This window comes from Astyanax mexicanus, chromosome 15 (assembly GCF_023375975.1).
Source record: "Astyanax mexicanus isolate ESR-SI-001 chromosome 15, AstMex3_surface, whole genome shotgun sequence".
NCBI classification, from domain to species: domain Eukaryota; kingdom Metazoa; phylum Chordata; class Actinopteri; order Characiformes; family Acestrorhamphidae; genus Astyanax; species Astyanax mexicanus.
This window is the reverse complement of record NC_064422.1, coordinates 26,905,548-26,920,664: the sequence shown is the minus strand read 5'-3', so window position 1 is coordinate 26,920,664 and position 15,117 is coordinate 26,905,548. Positions and strand designations below refer to the sequence as shown.

At 39.1% G+C, this 15,117-nt stretch overlaps 1 protein-coding gene across 7 annotated transcripts in view; it reads right to left on the bottom strand.

Moving 5' to 3' along the window:
• The window catches only part of LOC103039538 (protein shisa-6), a 107,651-nt gene extending 93,486 nt beyond the window's left edge, over positions 1-14,165 (bottom strand). For all 7 annotated transcript variants that reach the window (XM_015607861.3, XM_015607855.3, XM_015607858.3 and 4 more), the window contains exons 1-3: positions 14,057-14,165; positions 11,773-12,754; positions 6,587-6,747 (exon numbers count right to left, since the gene is read on the bottom strand). In XM_015607861.3, the coding sequence (XP_015463347.3) occupies positions 6,587-6,747; positions 11,773-12,332 (721 nt within the window). In that variant the 5' untranslated portion in view covers positions 12,333-12,754; positions 14,057-14,165. The remainder of the gene's footprint in view (positions 1-6,586; positions 6,748-11,772; positions 12,755-14,056) is intronic.
• Between the last annotated feature and the right edge of the window lie 952 nt (positions 14,166-15,117).

Here is a 15,117-nt window from a genome sequence, read left to right as displayed (position 1 = left end):
AATTTTGCACCCTTAAAAATGATCAAACACAGGATAAATAAACCAAATTCCGATGTGACCGTATCAATGTCACTCCTCTGCAAGGCAAAGGGAAAGCACTTGTGCATCAGGGCATGTGAATATGCATCCTCTGTCTGAGCTGCCCCTGAAATTGTCAGTGCTTTGGCCACCAATTTATATACAAATTATCCACGCTCCTCCAGAGCCTGTCAGAGCGCCGCATGTCCGACTGGGACGGGACTTTAGGTCTCAAGTGGAAACAGCCTCTTTGATGGCTGACCTCGGGCAAACATGACAACACAAGGTCGCCCTGAACGCCCGAGCTCAGCAACTAACTCACGCCCACTATCACCACTGTCATTTTTAACACCACGTCCGTCTGCTCACGTCACACCAGAGGACACGGACAGCAGTGTGTGGACAAACAGTAGCAGACCTTGAGCTCTCGCGACAGTGAAGGATGGCTTAATAGTGAGTGTAGGGAGTGTAGGTAAAGGTAAAAATATATATATATAGCTGGAAAAAATTAAGAGACCACTTCAGTTTCTGAATCAGTTTCTCTGATTTTATAGCTATTTATAGGTATATGTTTGATTAAAATGAGCATTGTTGTTTTATTCTATAAACTACAGACAACATTTCTCCTAAATTTCAAATAAGAATATTGCAATTTGGAGCATTTATTTGCAAAAAATGAGAAATGTCTGAAATAACAAAAAAAAAAAAGGAGAGCTTTCAGACCTCAAATAATACAAAGAAAACAAGATCATATTCATATTCAAGTTTTAAGAGTTCAGAAATCAATATTTGGTGTAATAACCCTGGTTTTTAATCACAGTTTTCATGCATCTTAGCATGTTCTCCTCCATCAGTCTTACACACTGCTTTTGAAAAACTTTGTCACTCCTGGTGCAAAAATTCAAACAGTTCAGTTTAGTTTGATGGCTTGTGATCATCCTTCTTCCTCTTGATTATATTCCAGAGGTTTTTAATTTGGTAAAATCAAAGAAACTCATAATTTTTAAGGGGTCTCTTACTTTTTTCCAGATCTGTACATGAGAAAAAAAATCTATACATTCTATACATTTTAGAATACATAATCTACAGCAATTGTGATAACGATGAGTTAAAGATAATACGATCTGTTTGGTTATAAAAACTCCGCGAGTTAAAACAGTTCCATTGCTGCTCTGTTTGTAGCTGCGCTGTTTGGCTTGTAAGTGCTGCATCATTGCTAGGTTACCTGTATGTGGTGAAGTAATACATGGAGAGCTTTGGTTACAGTGCATAACAGGCTGATAATGTCACTCTTAAAACGCCTCTCAGCCAATCACATTGCAGGGTCAGAAATACCTGTGGTATAATTTAAGATAGACACTTCCAGTATGCTCAAAATAGGTGTAACATTAATATATTAGGGGTGTAACGGTACCAAAAACACACTGAAAGAGCAGTGTTAACACTCAAATTGCATTAACTTTGAAAAGCAACCGGCTCGTTGCATGGGAATTATTTTGGGTGTTTATATTATACTGGAAGGTGTTTTTCTTTGTTAAATGCATCTTGGAGAAATGTATGTGTTTACACTATTACAGCATATGACTCAAATGTGCTTCAGATCACCTCTTGAAGTGACTCTAGCACTGGAATCTGTATCAGTTTCGAATGTGACCTGGGTTCCAGTGTTTGGGTGTGTTTACACTTGCATTTTTAGGTGGCTTGGCCTAATCCAGATATAATCTGGATACTCAAAACACATCGTGTCAACAGATGTAAACATGGACTTTCTTTACTGCAAACAATCTAAAACAGGGGTCCTTTACTTAACAGGGTCAAAAACTCCAGGATCCCCAGACCTAAGCGGCAATTTAGGGACCGTAGGAAAAACCTGGACAAAATGAGTAATAAATAAATTGATTTCACTTTCTCAAAATGTGACCTTGTGATGTCTAACCAACAATAAAATGTATGTGTATATATTTATTTGTGTTTTACTGTTAGTTTGACATTACAAGGTCACACGTTAAGAGGAGTGAGGGGTGGTTATGAAACATTTATAATCCTAAGAAGGGTAACACAGTAAAAAGAAAGGGTTAAGAGCCCCTGATCTAAAACGATCTAAAATCTAACTATGCATATAAATGAGAGAGAGAGAGAAAAAGAGAGAGAGAGAAGAAAGACAAAGGAGAGATAACAGTTACCATAATGGTTCTCATAAAACCACTACTATTCTCACACGCAAATTTAAACATTACTTGCTCACAGTTACAGCTTAGGTTTCTTGGGTGGAAGCGATTGTAAAATTTGGTTCAGTTAAACATTTATTATCATCACTAAAGTGACTAAAGGGTGGGCAATATGAAAAATATATATCATCACCGTATTTGAATACATTTTTACAATGATTCTCACAATATTTTGCATGATATTTAGATTTTTTATATATATATATTTAAAAATCTGTTCTTTAGATACTCTCCCATGCTTAGTACTGTGATTATTGCTGAGGAAAGTATTAATTTATGAGGACACAAAACAATACTGCCATATTGCACAGCCCCCACCATGATGGTTCATTACAATTGGTTATCTAACCTAGCTTACTAGTTCAGAGTTAAGTAATCGATGTAATAGAGCTGTTGCTGTACTTTAGGTTTTTATATGTCATTGCCCTTTATAATATATGAGTCACATGATCATGGTAAGTTAGATATAACCTAATAATCTGACTGGTTTCCAATAAGCTCATCTCACCTGATAGCTTTGAATATTAATTGTATCACAACTATATTAACTCTAGCTAAATCTGCACTAACATTACTTTTAAATCTGTTAACGTGGAAGAGAAAGCCTATTGCTCTAGTGGCGTGACTCAAGTGCATTATGGGAATTGTAGTTCCCTGCTGTATAACAACTAATACAACACAATCCTCTGTTTTTTTTAGCAAATCCTTAACTTATGTACCAATATACTACTACTACATACTGTTATATATACTGCCCACCTCAGACGCTAGACAAGACGTCACATTGTAGGTCAAGCTTCAGTATCTTGTGCTGTGTGCTGAGTGTTTGCACACTGAATCATTTGAATTATTACAGGTTTAATGAACAGCTAATATACTGCTAAGATATCTAAGATGAACTAATCTAAGTGGTATAAGATTGGATGTCTATATCATTTGGAACATACGGCTCTGGAAAAAAAGAAAGACACCACTTAAAGATGATGAGTTTCTTTGATTTTAGCTTATTAAAAACCTCTGGAATATAATCAAGAGAAAGATGGATGATCACAAGCCATCAAACTTGAACTGCTGAACTGCTTGATTTTTTGCACCAGGAGTGTAAAGCATAAAGTTATCCAAAAGCAGTGTGTAAGACTGGTGGAGGAGAACATGCTAAGATGCATGAAAACTGTGATTGAAAACCAGGGTTATTCCACCAAATATTGATTTCTAAACTATTAAAACTTTATGAATATGAACTTGTTTTCTTTGCATTATTTGAGGTTTGAAAGCTCTGAAACTTTTTTTGTTATTTTAGTCATTTCTCATTTTCTGCAAATAAATGATCTAAATGACAATGTTTTTATTTGGAATTTGAGAGAAACGTTGTCCGTAGTTTCTAGAATAAAACAGCAATGTTCATTTTACTCAAAAATATACCAATAAATAGCAAAATCTGAGAAACTGATTCAGAAACTGAAGTGGTCTCTTATTTTTTTCCAGAGCTTTATATAACATGCAAAGATACTAAAAATCTAATTAACTCTTGACATCAGAGATGGAAGCTGTACTGCAGCTTATGGTGTAGCATGTACAATAATTTGGAAACAGAATACATTAATTATTACTAAACGTTTCACTTTATTTTACTCATTACATGCTTTTGCTGTGTTTTGCACAGCAATTTATCATACTGAGACACCACCACATAGCTTCCTACCAAATTATTTACACACTATACCTTAAGGAGTGGGCGGGATGATAAACATACACTCATTTTCTACTTTATAATAAGTAGATGCTGATCTCCTGGGATGCTCATGTGAAGAAGTCTCTAGATATTTAACAGAATCATGTAATAAAGAAGAAGCTGTCTGCAGCAGGTCTGCAAACAAAGCAACAGAGAATGGGCAAACTGGTTTGAAATGACAGTAAAGTCTATAGTAACTACAGAAAAGTCTAAATAGTACCATAAAAACATTCTTCACACCATTCCACCAACCTGGACTCACACAAGGCAAGTTGAGTCCATGGATTCAAACTAGTGGTACCAAATTATGAGTGAAGTACTTTGTTAGTGAATGAGTTTATGTTTGCAGCCATAAAACAAATGTATAAAACTCCATATGCAATTGTGTACAATAAAATGTATCATTAAATATATACAGTACCAGTCAATATTTTGGACACACCCTAAATTCCGTGGTTGGTGTGGCACAGTGGATAACACCACTATCTGCTAGTGTGCTACCACATTATGTGGGAGACTGGGGTTCAATTCCTGGTCTGGCTTACTGTGCTGCGCTACACCAATAAGAGTCCATGGACAAGACTCCTAACACAACACTGGCCCATTTCTATAATAGGAATTCTATAAAATGTTCTGTATTATAGATGAATAATACTATATTTACCCAAGCTATGAAGAACCACATATGGACACATATTATCTAGTAAACAAACAAGTATTAAACAAACCAGAATGTGTTTAATATTTTGGATGCTTGCTTAGATGACAGCTTTGCACATCTTGGCTGAATTTTCTCAGTCAGCTTCATGAGGTAGAGTCACCTGGAACTGCTGTATTTGAGTAATGATTTAATTAATAGTATGGTAATAACTACTCAATTAAGTAAAGTATTTCTTAATTTAAAGGAAAACTCCGGTGTAAAATTTACTTTGGGTGTAGTAAAACAAGAGAGCAGTTGTCCCCTAGTCCTAAAGTAAAGTACGATGGTGGCACCCAGAGAGGTTGTAAACAGTGTTTTTTATAAACTTCTGCACTTCTAAATGTTAGGGCTCTCCAGATTCTACCAATGAGGTGAGGAGCTACTTTGATCCTGGATAACGATGTTAAAAGCGATGTATCTGCAGGGGCAAGACTATGCCCCATATCACCCAGTCTTAAGGGTGTTTGGACAAACGGAATCAAATAGTGGGATCTTGGAAAGCTGCAGGAGAGCGGAGGTGGGCTATTTAACAAAGGTTAGTACTCTTTATCATGTTTTACTACACCTTAAGTCAATTTCACACCAGAGTTCTCCTTTAAGTAATAAAGGTCAATACGATACAATTAAAAGAAATTCCTCAAGTACAGTAACAAAGGCAAATAAATGTTATGATGAAACTATGATGGGGCATGTCTGTGTTCTGGATTTTGCAGGTAACACTGCAAAACACTGTAACACTGTAAGCTACTCTTTTCAACATTGTTCCCATGCATGCATTGTCATGTACGTGCAAAGAAAGTGAGAAGAAGGTTTTAAAAGAATACACAATGTTTAAATATTACTTTTTTTAGTATGCATCAATTCTGTGATTTTACCCATGTTTACTGCAAGGCGGTACATGTGTGTGCCTCTGCATAAATAAAAATTAATTGGACCAGTCTAGATTTTTCATTACTCTCTGCAGCAGTACAGTTTTAGTGAGCTCGTGTTCACTGCAGCCTCAGCTTTCTGTTCTTGGCTGACAGAATTGGAACCTGCTGTGGTGTTCTTCTGTTGTAGCCTATTTGCCTCAACAAAACAGTAAATGAATGAATGTTTCTCCTTTATTACATAATTCTGAGTCCACTCTAGAGATCGCTGCACTGAAACTTTCTAGAGATTGTTAATTATTGAAATACTTAAACCATAACATACCAACAATCAATCACAAGACTCTCAGAATCACTGAGATCAAATTCTCCCCCCTTCGGATTTTTATCGGGATAAACTTGCAAGAATACATGAAGCTGCTGGCCTGTATCTGCCTGATTTTAACCCTGTGTCAGAAAGATCTTCCTAATAAATTGCTCAAAGAGAATAATATCATAATGTAATCTAATGACCTTGAACTGAAGAAACCTAAAGAAGCCTTTAAGCCAGTTCATCCTCGGGCCAGAATGGCAGTTGATTCTCACAGCGAAACTGTCTGTGAGTCTGAATCACTTGATTAAGGAGCGCTAACATGTCAGATTACGCTACCGCACAGAGGCAAAGCACAAGCACATGTGCCGGCTCATCCTCGCCCTGCTCTGCATCGGCATGAATTATCCAGCATCTGACTGACAGCCGCCTGGCACCCTGCCAGCAGTGCAAGCCATACAAGCCAGCGACAAGCACTCTGCCATGCACAGAACACACTTAGCGCACTAGCTGTGCACAAGTAGACTGCCTCGACTGCGGCTGTGCATCAATTCAAATTAATACAGGAACAAATCTGTGTGTGAACCTGCCTATTCATTATACACAATTACAGCCGATGTCATTTGTTACTCAAGAAAAGAGTGCAGATATTTGCACTGACAAGTAAAGAGCAAGCTATCAGTTACACAACACAACAAGACATGACAAATTAGCTGTCAGCAGCCTTACCGTGATTTGATTTGGAAGTGTGAACAGGGGTGTAATGGTTTTTGGAGCCCGTCCGCTGTGGAGTGTTGTCTTTGGATGCGCTGTTCATTGCCGCAAAGTTTTCACAGTCATACTGAGATATTGGAATGGGTCCTTGTTGCCGCAGAATGTCTGCTAGGGCTCTGTGGAAAGAGAGAAAGATTTCCATTAACGGAGGAACTGTAAAGCATACACAATTAACGGACATAAAAAAAGGAAAAGTCAAAGTAAGGATAATTACTTTTTATTATTTTACACAAGAACTATCAACAAAAAAAAAAACTCTAATGTGGCGAAGTAATGAAACTACGCAGTGTTCTCAGAAATGCACCAGGTGCCTACATTTAGCCATGGGGTTTGTAATTCAGAATAATTATGCACCAAGAATGCATTAGCTCTGTTTACTATAAGAAAATTGGAATAACGTTGGCATTTGCTACCCTCTACTTCTTTAGCATTATGCAAAATGTCAGCAGCACACTTTCCAATTACATTTGGATTCCGTGTGGTTGTTGATTTGTTTGTTTTAGAGCCTCTAAAACCAGGCTTTCCACAAACAATTCAGAACATTTTACCGCCACCACTAAACCAGAACGAGGGTTAATGACTATGACTTTAAATACATGAGACCTGCTTCACCTCCATTACTGAACAAATTGAACAAATTGCTTCCAGACTAATTTTTCCATCTCTTAGCCTGCATGTTTATATTTTAACAGCCAAAGAAACCATGCAGAGGAACCAAACCAACAGAAACTTCAGACAACACTGACTGGAAAGGTGAACCCTGCAGAGAATGTCACAGCACATGAACTGCAGTCGATCTCTGCGTGTGTGTGTGTGTGTGTGTGTAGGGGTGGGGTGTGTGTGTGTGTGTGTGTGTGTGTGTGTTTGTGTGGGGTGTAACCGAGCTGAGCTACAGCGTTCATTAGAGGAGAATACTGACTAGAAGGAAAATATCAGCATATTAGAAACCCAGAATCTATGATGAGAAGTATTTTATGATGAATAATAAGTCATATATTTAGTGAAGGTGTTGTTAATCAGCAGAAATCATTTAATTCATGCCCACTGGAGCTGCACAATGTTGAAAAAAAAAATGAAAACTGCAGTATAAGTTCTTTCTCAGAGGCCAGGTATTGACTAGAGCAGTGAAACATATTGGGATTGTTTCAATCAAATTTAATGTCAAAGTATAAAAACACACATTATCATATTTATAAAATGAGAAAAATGAGTAACAGGAAATTATCCAATCAGAACCAAGGGGTCTAACAACGATGTGCAACACTGCTATGTAGTGGGCGTGATTTAAACACAACCCAAAGTGAACTAATGATTAAAATGTATACTGTGTTCTCTTTTTAAAAATACAATACAATACCGTATACAATTTTCTTGGACCCATCTGTGTTATGCAGAGTGTTATTTATTTTAAAAAAAGAATTAAAAAAAAAGAATAGCAATTATTACCAGATTTCACCAGAAGACCTTAGAAGTCAATGATCCATATGATATTAATGATATTAATAGACTCTGTTTATTGCTTATTGCATGGGTTTAATGTGCCTTTGGTAGACGTGTTATGCAAAATTAGAACACTGTTTTTTGTTTTTAGAATTTTCCTTAAAATTGATCTTTGGTTCACTGCCTGTAACCACAACCTCCACCAGAACCTCCCAGTCACGTTTACAGTCTATGATTACAGTCTGCGTGAGGGGAGGCGAAAAGCAATGACAAACAAATGAGACTTGAATAGAGATCATCTTTGCCTCCGCAGACCGAGGCAAAGACCTGAGAGAGTGATATGATCTCACTCAGCCAGGGTGGTGGGAGGACACAGCTACAAAATCAGCTTCCATTGTACAGATCAAATGGAGGGTAAAATTGAAGTATCCGTAATGAACTGAAAAGCCTCTCGGTGGCCAAACACAAAACCGAGGGCATCTATTGAGCATCGTAAACGGTGCACATTCCAGCCCTGCTCTGGAATCTGCTCACGGCCGGCTCGCGTCCCGCTTAATATTCCGAGCGGGCAGTGGTGCGAGAGGGACGCGCATCTGCAGGAGAGGGGGAGAACGCACCCAGCCGTTCAGTCGCTGAGCTGTTCACAATGCAATCGGGACAGCGCGTGTCTGACATGATGAGCGCCTGGGGACATACAGGGCAAGGGCGCTAAACCTGGAGGAAGAGGGGAACTGACTGACTGTATACTCAGGCATCCAATGCTGGGGGATTAGTAATAGTTTGTGGGTAGGGCTGGACAATAACTCAATATCAATATAAACAGCAATATAAACTGTTTCAATACAGGTGATTTTTTCAATGTTTCAATATACGTTTCCTAAATCATCTCTCTTTGACTTATGTTGATTAATGAGTGCACTATACATATTGGCAAATTCAAAGGTAAGACTTACAGACATCTATACAGAGTTTAAACCAAGTTATAGACAATATTTTCCTTGCTATGAAAAAAAATCTTTATTCAAAACACTGTGTAGTGCAATACAAGGCTTATTCCCTGTCTAGGTAACTTCCCCACATTTTCCCAAAGTCTCAAAAGATAGAAGGATGTTCCAAAGTAAAGGATTCTTTATATAAAGGCGAGGAATTCAGCCAACGTTTGGAGCGATTCTGAGACCCAAATGTAACAAATGTGCCTCTTACAGCCTCAATCACCCACAATTCTCTTTGCAGGTACAACGCAAAGGAAAAAAAAGAGACAAACAACACCATGAATATTGGATGAAAATGGCAGAAACCAAACCTCCATAACAGAATTCGATTTAAAATGCAAGGTTTCTTAATTTAATTTATTTATGTGAGTAAAAAAAAGGAAAAAAAAATAATGGAACAGCTATTAATTGGAGACCCACCTCTATCTACCTGCTCCACCCTACGATAAAGCACATATCATAATGACCCCCACCCCCTCCCCAAAATTTGTATATATATAGGGAAAGAACACTTCTGAACCAGTATATGCTTATACTATCTGTGAGGGTGCTATAAATGGATTCTGGATTATGATGTCAAAGACCGAACTTTGGTCCCTAAAGTACCTTCATTAAATAATGGTACTTAGCAGTTCAATACCAATAAAAGCTCTAAAGTTTGAAGCAAGAACCATTTAAAAGCCCAGTAAACTGAAGTTTACTAAAAGGCTGAATGAGCTGAGCATACACTATATGGATTAAAGTATTGGGACACACCTTAAAATCACCAAATTTAGGTGTTTTATTCTGTACCATTGTTACATGTGTAGAAAAGCAAGGACCTAGCCATGCAGTCTGCCTTTACCATCATTTGTCACCCAATCAGCCATGTCTGAGAGATATTATTTAAAAGTAGAAGCAATTAGGAACCAAAGCAATTCAGCCAGTGAAGTGACAAACTACATAAGGTTACAGATCAAGGTCTCAGATTGCTGAGGAACACAGAGTATAAAACACTCCAATATCTCCACTTTAATGCCAGTGGATTTACAGGATTTAAGGAGGAAGGTTAAACAAAGCTGTATGTTTGATGTGAAGGTGTTCCAATACATTTGTCTATACGTTGCACAGTCCATATAATTAGCATGATGAGAAAGAGGTCCACAGGGATTGCATTTCCACAGAGCTAATAATTCCTCCGGATCAATATGCACTCATACTTAATGTTAGGGGGCTAAAGGGGGACTCTAGAGGATGATGTCATCACACAACCACCTTTTATTCATTCCAGAACCTTCCAGTAGATACATCCTAGTTTATATAGCCTTAACCATACTGGCTCTATATAGACGATCTATATAAATTAGTATATTAGAGCCAAGAACCATTAAGATGCTTAACACGTTACTAAAGGGACGCCTTCGTAAATGTAATTGGTACCGACCGATAAGCCTGTTATACCAACAGAATAGAGGTGGGCAATATGATGATATTGTATTGTGATCCATTTTGCTACTGAGATTAAATATTACTCTCCCACAAGTTCTGGGATTTCCACTCACTCTAAAGCATCTGATTAAAGTAATTAACTCAAAGATGAGCATATGCTGAAACAAACTGGGTGTGGTACAGCCCAAAAACACTAAAACAAGCAGAGCAGTAGCACCCCAAGACCAGGATTGAGAACCACTGGCTTAAAGAACATTGACCAATTGAACATTTTATTACAAAATCTGTTTATTTTGTTTATAGATGAGATGCAGCACAATTAAAAAAAAAAAAAAACTGTACTCGGTATGGGATCGTATTCATTTAGCAGAATATTCCACTACCTGTGCAGTTTATCTGTGTACAAATATTTTAATATGCAACAGCTTCCATTAGCTTACATAAACATTCTGAATGGCTGGATTTGGAAAGCTGGATTTGTCCATTTTGATATTACCATATGATATCACCAAGTGCATCAGTTAAAAACCTTCATCCAAAATCTTTATTTTTTACGTTTTTCACTTTTTAATTAGGATCAATTGACATTTGTGAGTTGTTTTGTATATAGTGGCAAAATTCATGATAAACAGGCCAATAGAAATGCTCCAAAATTACTTTCATTAAAACTTTAAAGGAAAGCTTTTCCCCTTGGACTTTGCATGCGGCTTTCCCGCCATATTGGGCTTGTTTGAAAATCCAGTTGCAGGTGAAAATTCAGGGGTGGCGGGGCGCGTTTTTTTAGGCTACTATTAAAGATAATTGCGACCACCACCAAAAAAAAAAAAGTTTCATCAACATGGTGGGCAAACGTGTAAGTCGACAGAATCAATTTTTCTTGGAACAACATAACCAAAAATTACCAAAAATGTTACAGAAATAACTAAGTAAAATTCATTTTTTGGCTAATTATGTTACTATTAAATGTTCTTGACTGGTATATAAAACTGACATAAAAGAACTAATAAAACACTAATGTTAGAATATTATTTATGACTTTAAGGTAAATAGCAAACCTGGCAACCCTGCTGGTACTGATAATAAGTCGTACACTCATAGTTGTTTTGCCATTTGCTTTAAACGTGTGACAGACAGATATTTTGGGCTAGTTTAAGCTTCTGACTGACTTGGGCTAGTTTAAGGTTTTAGACTGACTTTTTTTATTTTTGTTGGACCTGGCAACCCTAAATACCAACGCAGACCCCAGTCATCTGCCCCACCCATCTCCATCTCCCCACTCACCGGTGTATGTTCATTTCCTGAGGTGGCTGGGTGGCCTTGTCGTACGCCACTTTGGTGGACACCCCCACCACTATGATGAAGGCTATGACCCCGCACGTGATGTACACGGCCATGTTGGTCTGGTCCATGCTCGGGTCGTAGGCGTCGCCCGTCGGGGCCGGGGACGGGGGCACGGTTTTGACCCAGTCGGGCTTGTGGTAGTTCTTGCATGCGCGCTGTTCTAGTCGGTTCCCCTTGAACTGGCAGCAGAAGCGCAGGAAGCACGAGCCGCAGCAGTAGCGGTGGTCCGTGTTATTGCACTCAAACTCCTTGTCGAACTGGCCACTAACGTCGTAGTAGCCCAGGCACGTATCGTGTGTGGCGGCAGCCTGGGGGAGCCGCTGTGCGGTTGCGGTCGTGCTGCTGCTGCTGGCGGTGGTGGTTGTGGTCGTGCTGTTATTGACCTCGCGCGGTTTGGGTGGCCGCCTCGGTGGGGGTTTGGCGCGCTTGGGCGCAGTCGTGCACAGCACGTGCAGAGGGTCCACGTAGATCAGAAGCAGCAGAAAGTGTTTTATACCCATGGCTTTGCTTGCACTGCTCTTGGATGCTCTTCTTTGATTGCACCTGTGACTGATTGTGTGTGTGGGTATGTGTGTAGTGTGAGTGTGTGTGTGTGTGTGTGTGTGTGTATGTGTATGTGTGTATGAGTGTGTGTTTAGCTTGAGTTCTGCTTGCTCCTTAGGAGGTCCAAAAGTTCCAGCTGGTGCCCCGCACACCCATCACACGACACCACGGAAGGCGGCGTTTAAATTGCCCGCAATTTGCGTGCAGTTTGTGCGCCCATGGCGTACCAACTGGAGACCTGGCAGTCAGTCAGGGGAGACTAGGGGGACCGACAGACTTCAACGGACGGACCAACATCTCGCTCTGGCTATGTTCCCCTCCAATTCCCAAGCGTGTGCGTGTAAAAGGCACGCTTTTACATCCTGCTTCCCATCGTGCTCTAAGTAGAAGCAGACAGCAAACTTCATAGTTAATTAAACGCCAAGAAACGCAGACAAGTCATAAATGTATTTATTGATGGTGAACGGGAGTGGGAGGTAACACAGTTAGTCGACTACAGCGCTGCATTTTACGTCGCAGACCCTGGCTTGCTTTTAAACGGCAGGCTTCTAAAAGCTGCACGCTTTAGTTTAACCCATTTTATGTCCCTTTGTACATCACTGTGCACGAAGGCACTAATGCTGCAATGCATGGCAGCAGCATAAATAAAACATGGCTAAATCTTGCATGTGCATAGTACTCCCTCCCTACGGTGTTATGCAATTAATTAAAGAAGCATATATTACTTAGTTACAGTCACTTTGCATGCAAAATCAATAATGCACATGCATCGATTTTTTTTTTTATTCTATTCTCCCATTCTAGTCTCCCACTCTCTCTCTCCTTCTCACTCTCACTCTCCAACTCTGTCTTGGTCCCTATCTTTCTCTGCTTCTGTGTGTATCCTCCTTCCTTTCTCTCTCTTTTCCTCTCTACCTCTACCTTTCTCTCAATCTGATTCTCTCATTCCGTCTTTATCTTTGTCTCCCGGTCACTATCTTTTCTCTCTACCTCTCTCCCTCTATTTCCCTCTACCACTATACTCCTCCTTTCTGTCTTTATATATATTATCAGCTCTTTCTTGGTCTCTATCTTTCTCTCTACCTTTCTCTCTCTCTATCCCCTCTATTTCACACTCTTTCTCGCTGCCTCTCCCTCTCCCTCTTTCTCTCTCTCTGTGTTGTACTCCCTCCCTATGGTGTTATGCAATTAATTGAAGAAGCATAGCTATACTACTTAGCTACAGTCACTCTGTAAGCAAACATATCAATGCACGTGCATCAATTTCCTTTACATCACTTTTACATTAAACAATATCTGCTGCAGTGTAATAAAAAGACACTTTGCACGCACGTGCACACACCACTCAGCCAAAACACATACACACATTTAAAGCACACATACACATTTAAAGCACACATAAAAGCTAGACATTAGCTTACTACTATGTCGTGCTTGTCTCGAGCTAATGTGCTCGTTGTAGTTAAATAGTCAGCTACAGTATATTAGCCAGTAACTCAAGTTTAAAGACACTAAAGTCGATACAGTCATATCTACCTATATGAGCCACAGATTCATTTAGTTTCTTATGACAGGAATACATAAAATCCAACACAGTACCAGGCTCTGTTGTGTTATAAAGCGCGCGGAGGGGGTGAGAGAGGGAGTCAGGGGGGTAAAACCGGAGTAAAAGTTACCCTACCTTCACTTCTCAGCTCGTCTTCATGGCTGCGCGCGGCCGCTGGCGGAGGCTGAGTGTGAGTGGAGAAGCTGCATGACAGCAGCAGCAGCAGCAGCGTCCCGCGCGCGCACACGGACTTCTTTCAACGGCCCGCCTCCCGGAGGACGTCATTCCTCCGCTGACGTCACGCCTCCCCAATTTCCATCCTTTCTTTCCGTTTTTCTGTTTTTCTCCCACCCGTAATCAGGTGTTCCGTCGATTTGTGCTACCCATCGATGTGTGTGCGACTTATAGCTGATCTTAGACGTGTTCATGTTTTTTCATATAGCCTGTCATGATAATGAGATTATCGATTTATCATACAATAAATACAATCAACTACAATCATATTTGGTAGCCTAGATTATATTGCTTATTATATTTCTAAGCAATGTGAACGAACTAAATGATAAACTATAACGCTGACTTTGTTTAAAACCAGTGTTTTTTTATTTTTTATGTATGTGTATATACAGTTTCTCTGGTTTTGCTATTTATAGGTATATGTTTGAGTAAAATGAACATTGTTGTTTTATTCTATAAACTACAGACAACATTTCTCCCAAATTCCAAATAAAAATATTGTCATGTAGAGCATTTATTTGCAGAAAATGAGAAATGACCGAAATATCAAAAAATAGGCAGAACTTTCAGATCTCAAATAATGCAAAGAAAACAAGTTCATATTCATAAAGTTTTAAGAGTTCAGAAATCAATATTTGGTGGAATAACCCTGGTTTTTAATCACAGTTTTCATGCATCTTAGCATGTTTTCCTCCACCAGTCTTACACACTGCTTTTGGATAACTTTATGCCACTTCACGTACAAAAGCAAGCAGTCAAGCAGTTCAGCTTGGTTTGATGGTTGGTCACACACTCTAATGTACAGTTCTTATTATTGGCGTGTGTTAAAATCTTATCATATCAATTACCTTTTGTTTACCTTGTTGATTCTGCCCACATTTCTGCTGGGACCTTCACAGACCTGTGAAGATATGTTTTTAAAAATATCTTCACTACTGATTCTTAGGCAGTTTTAACTA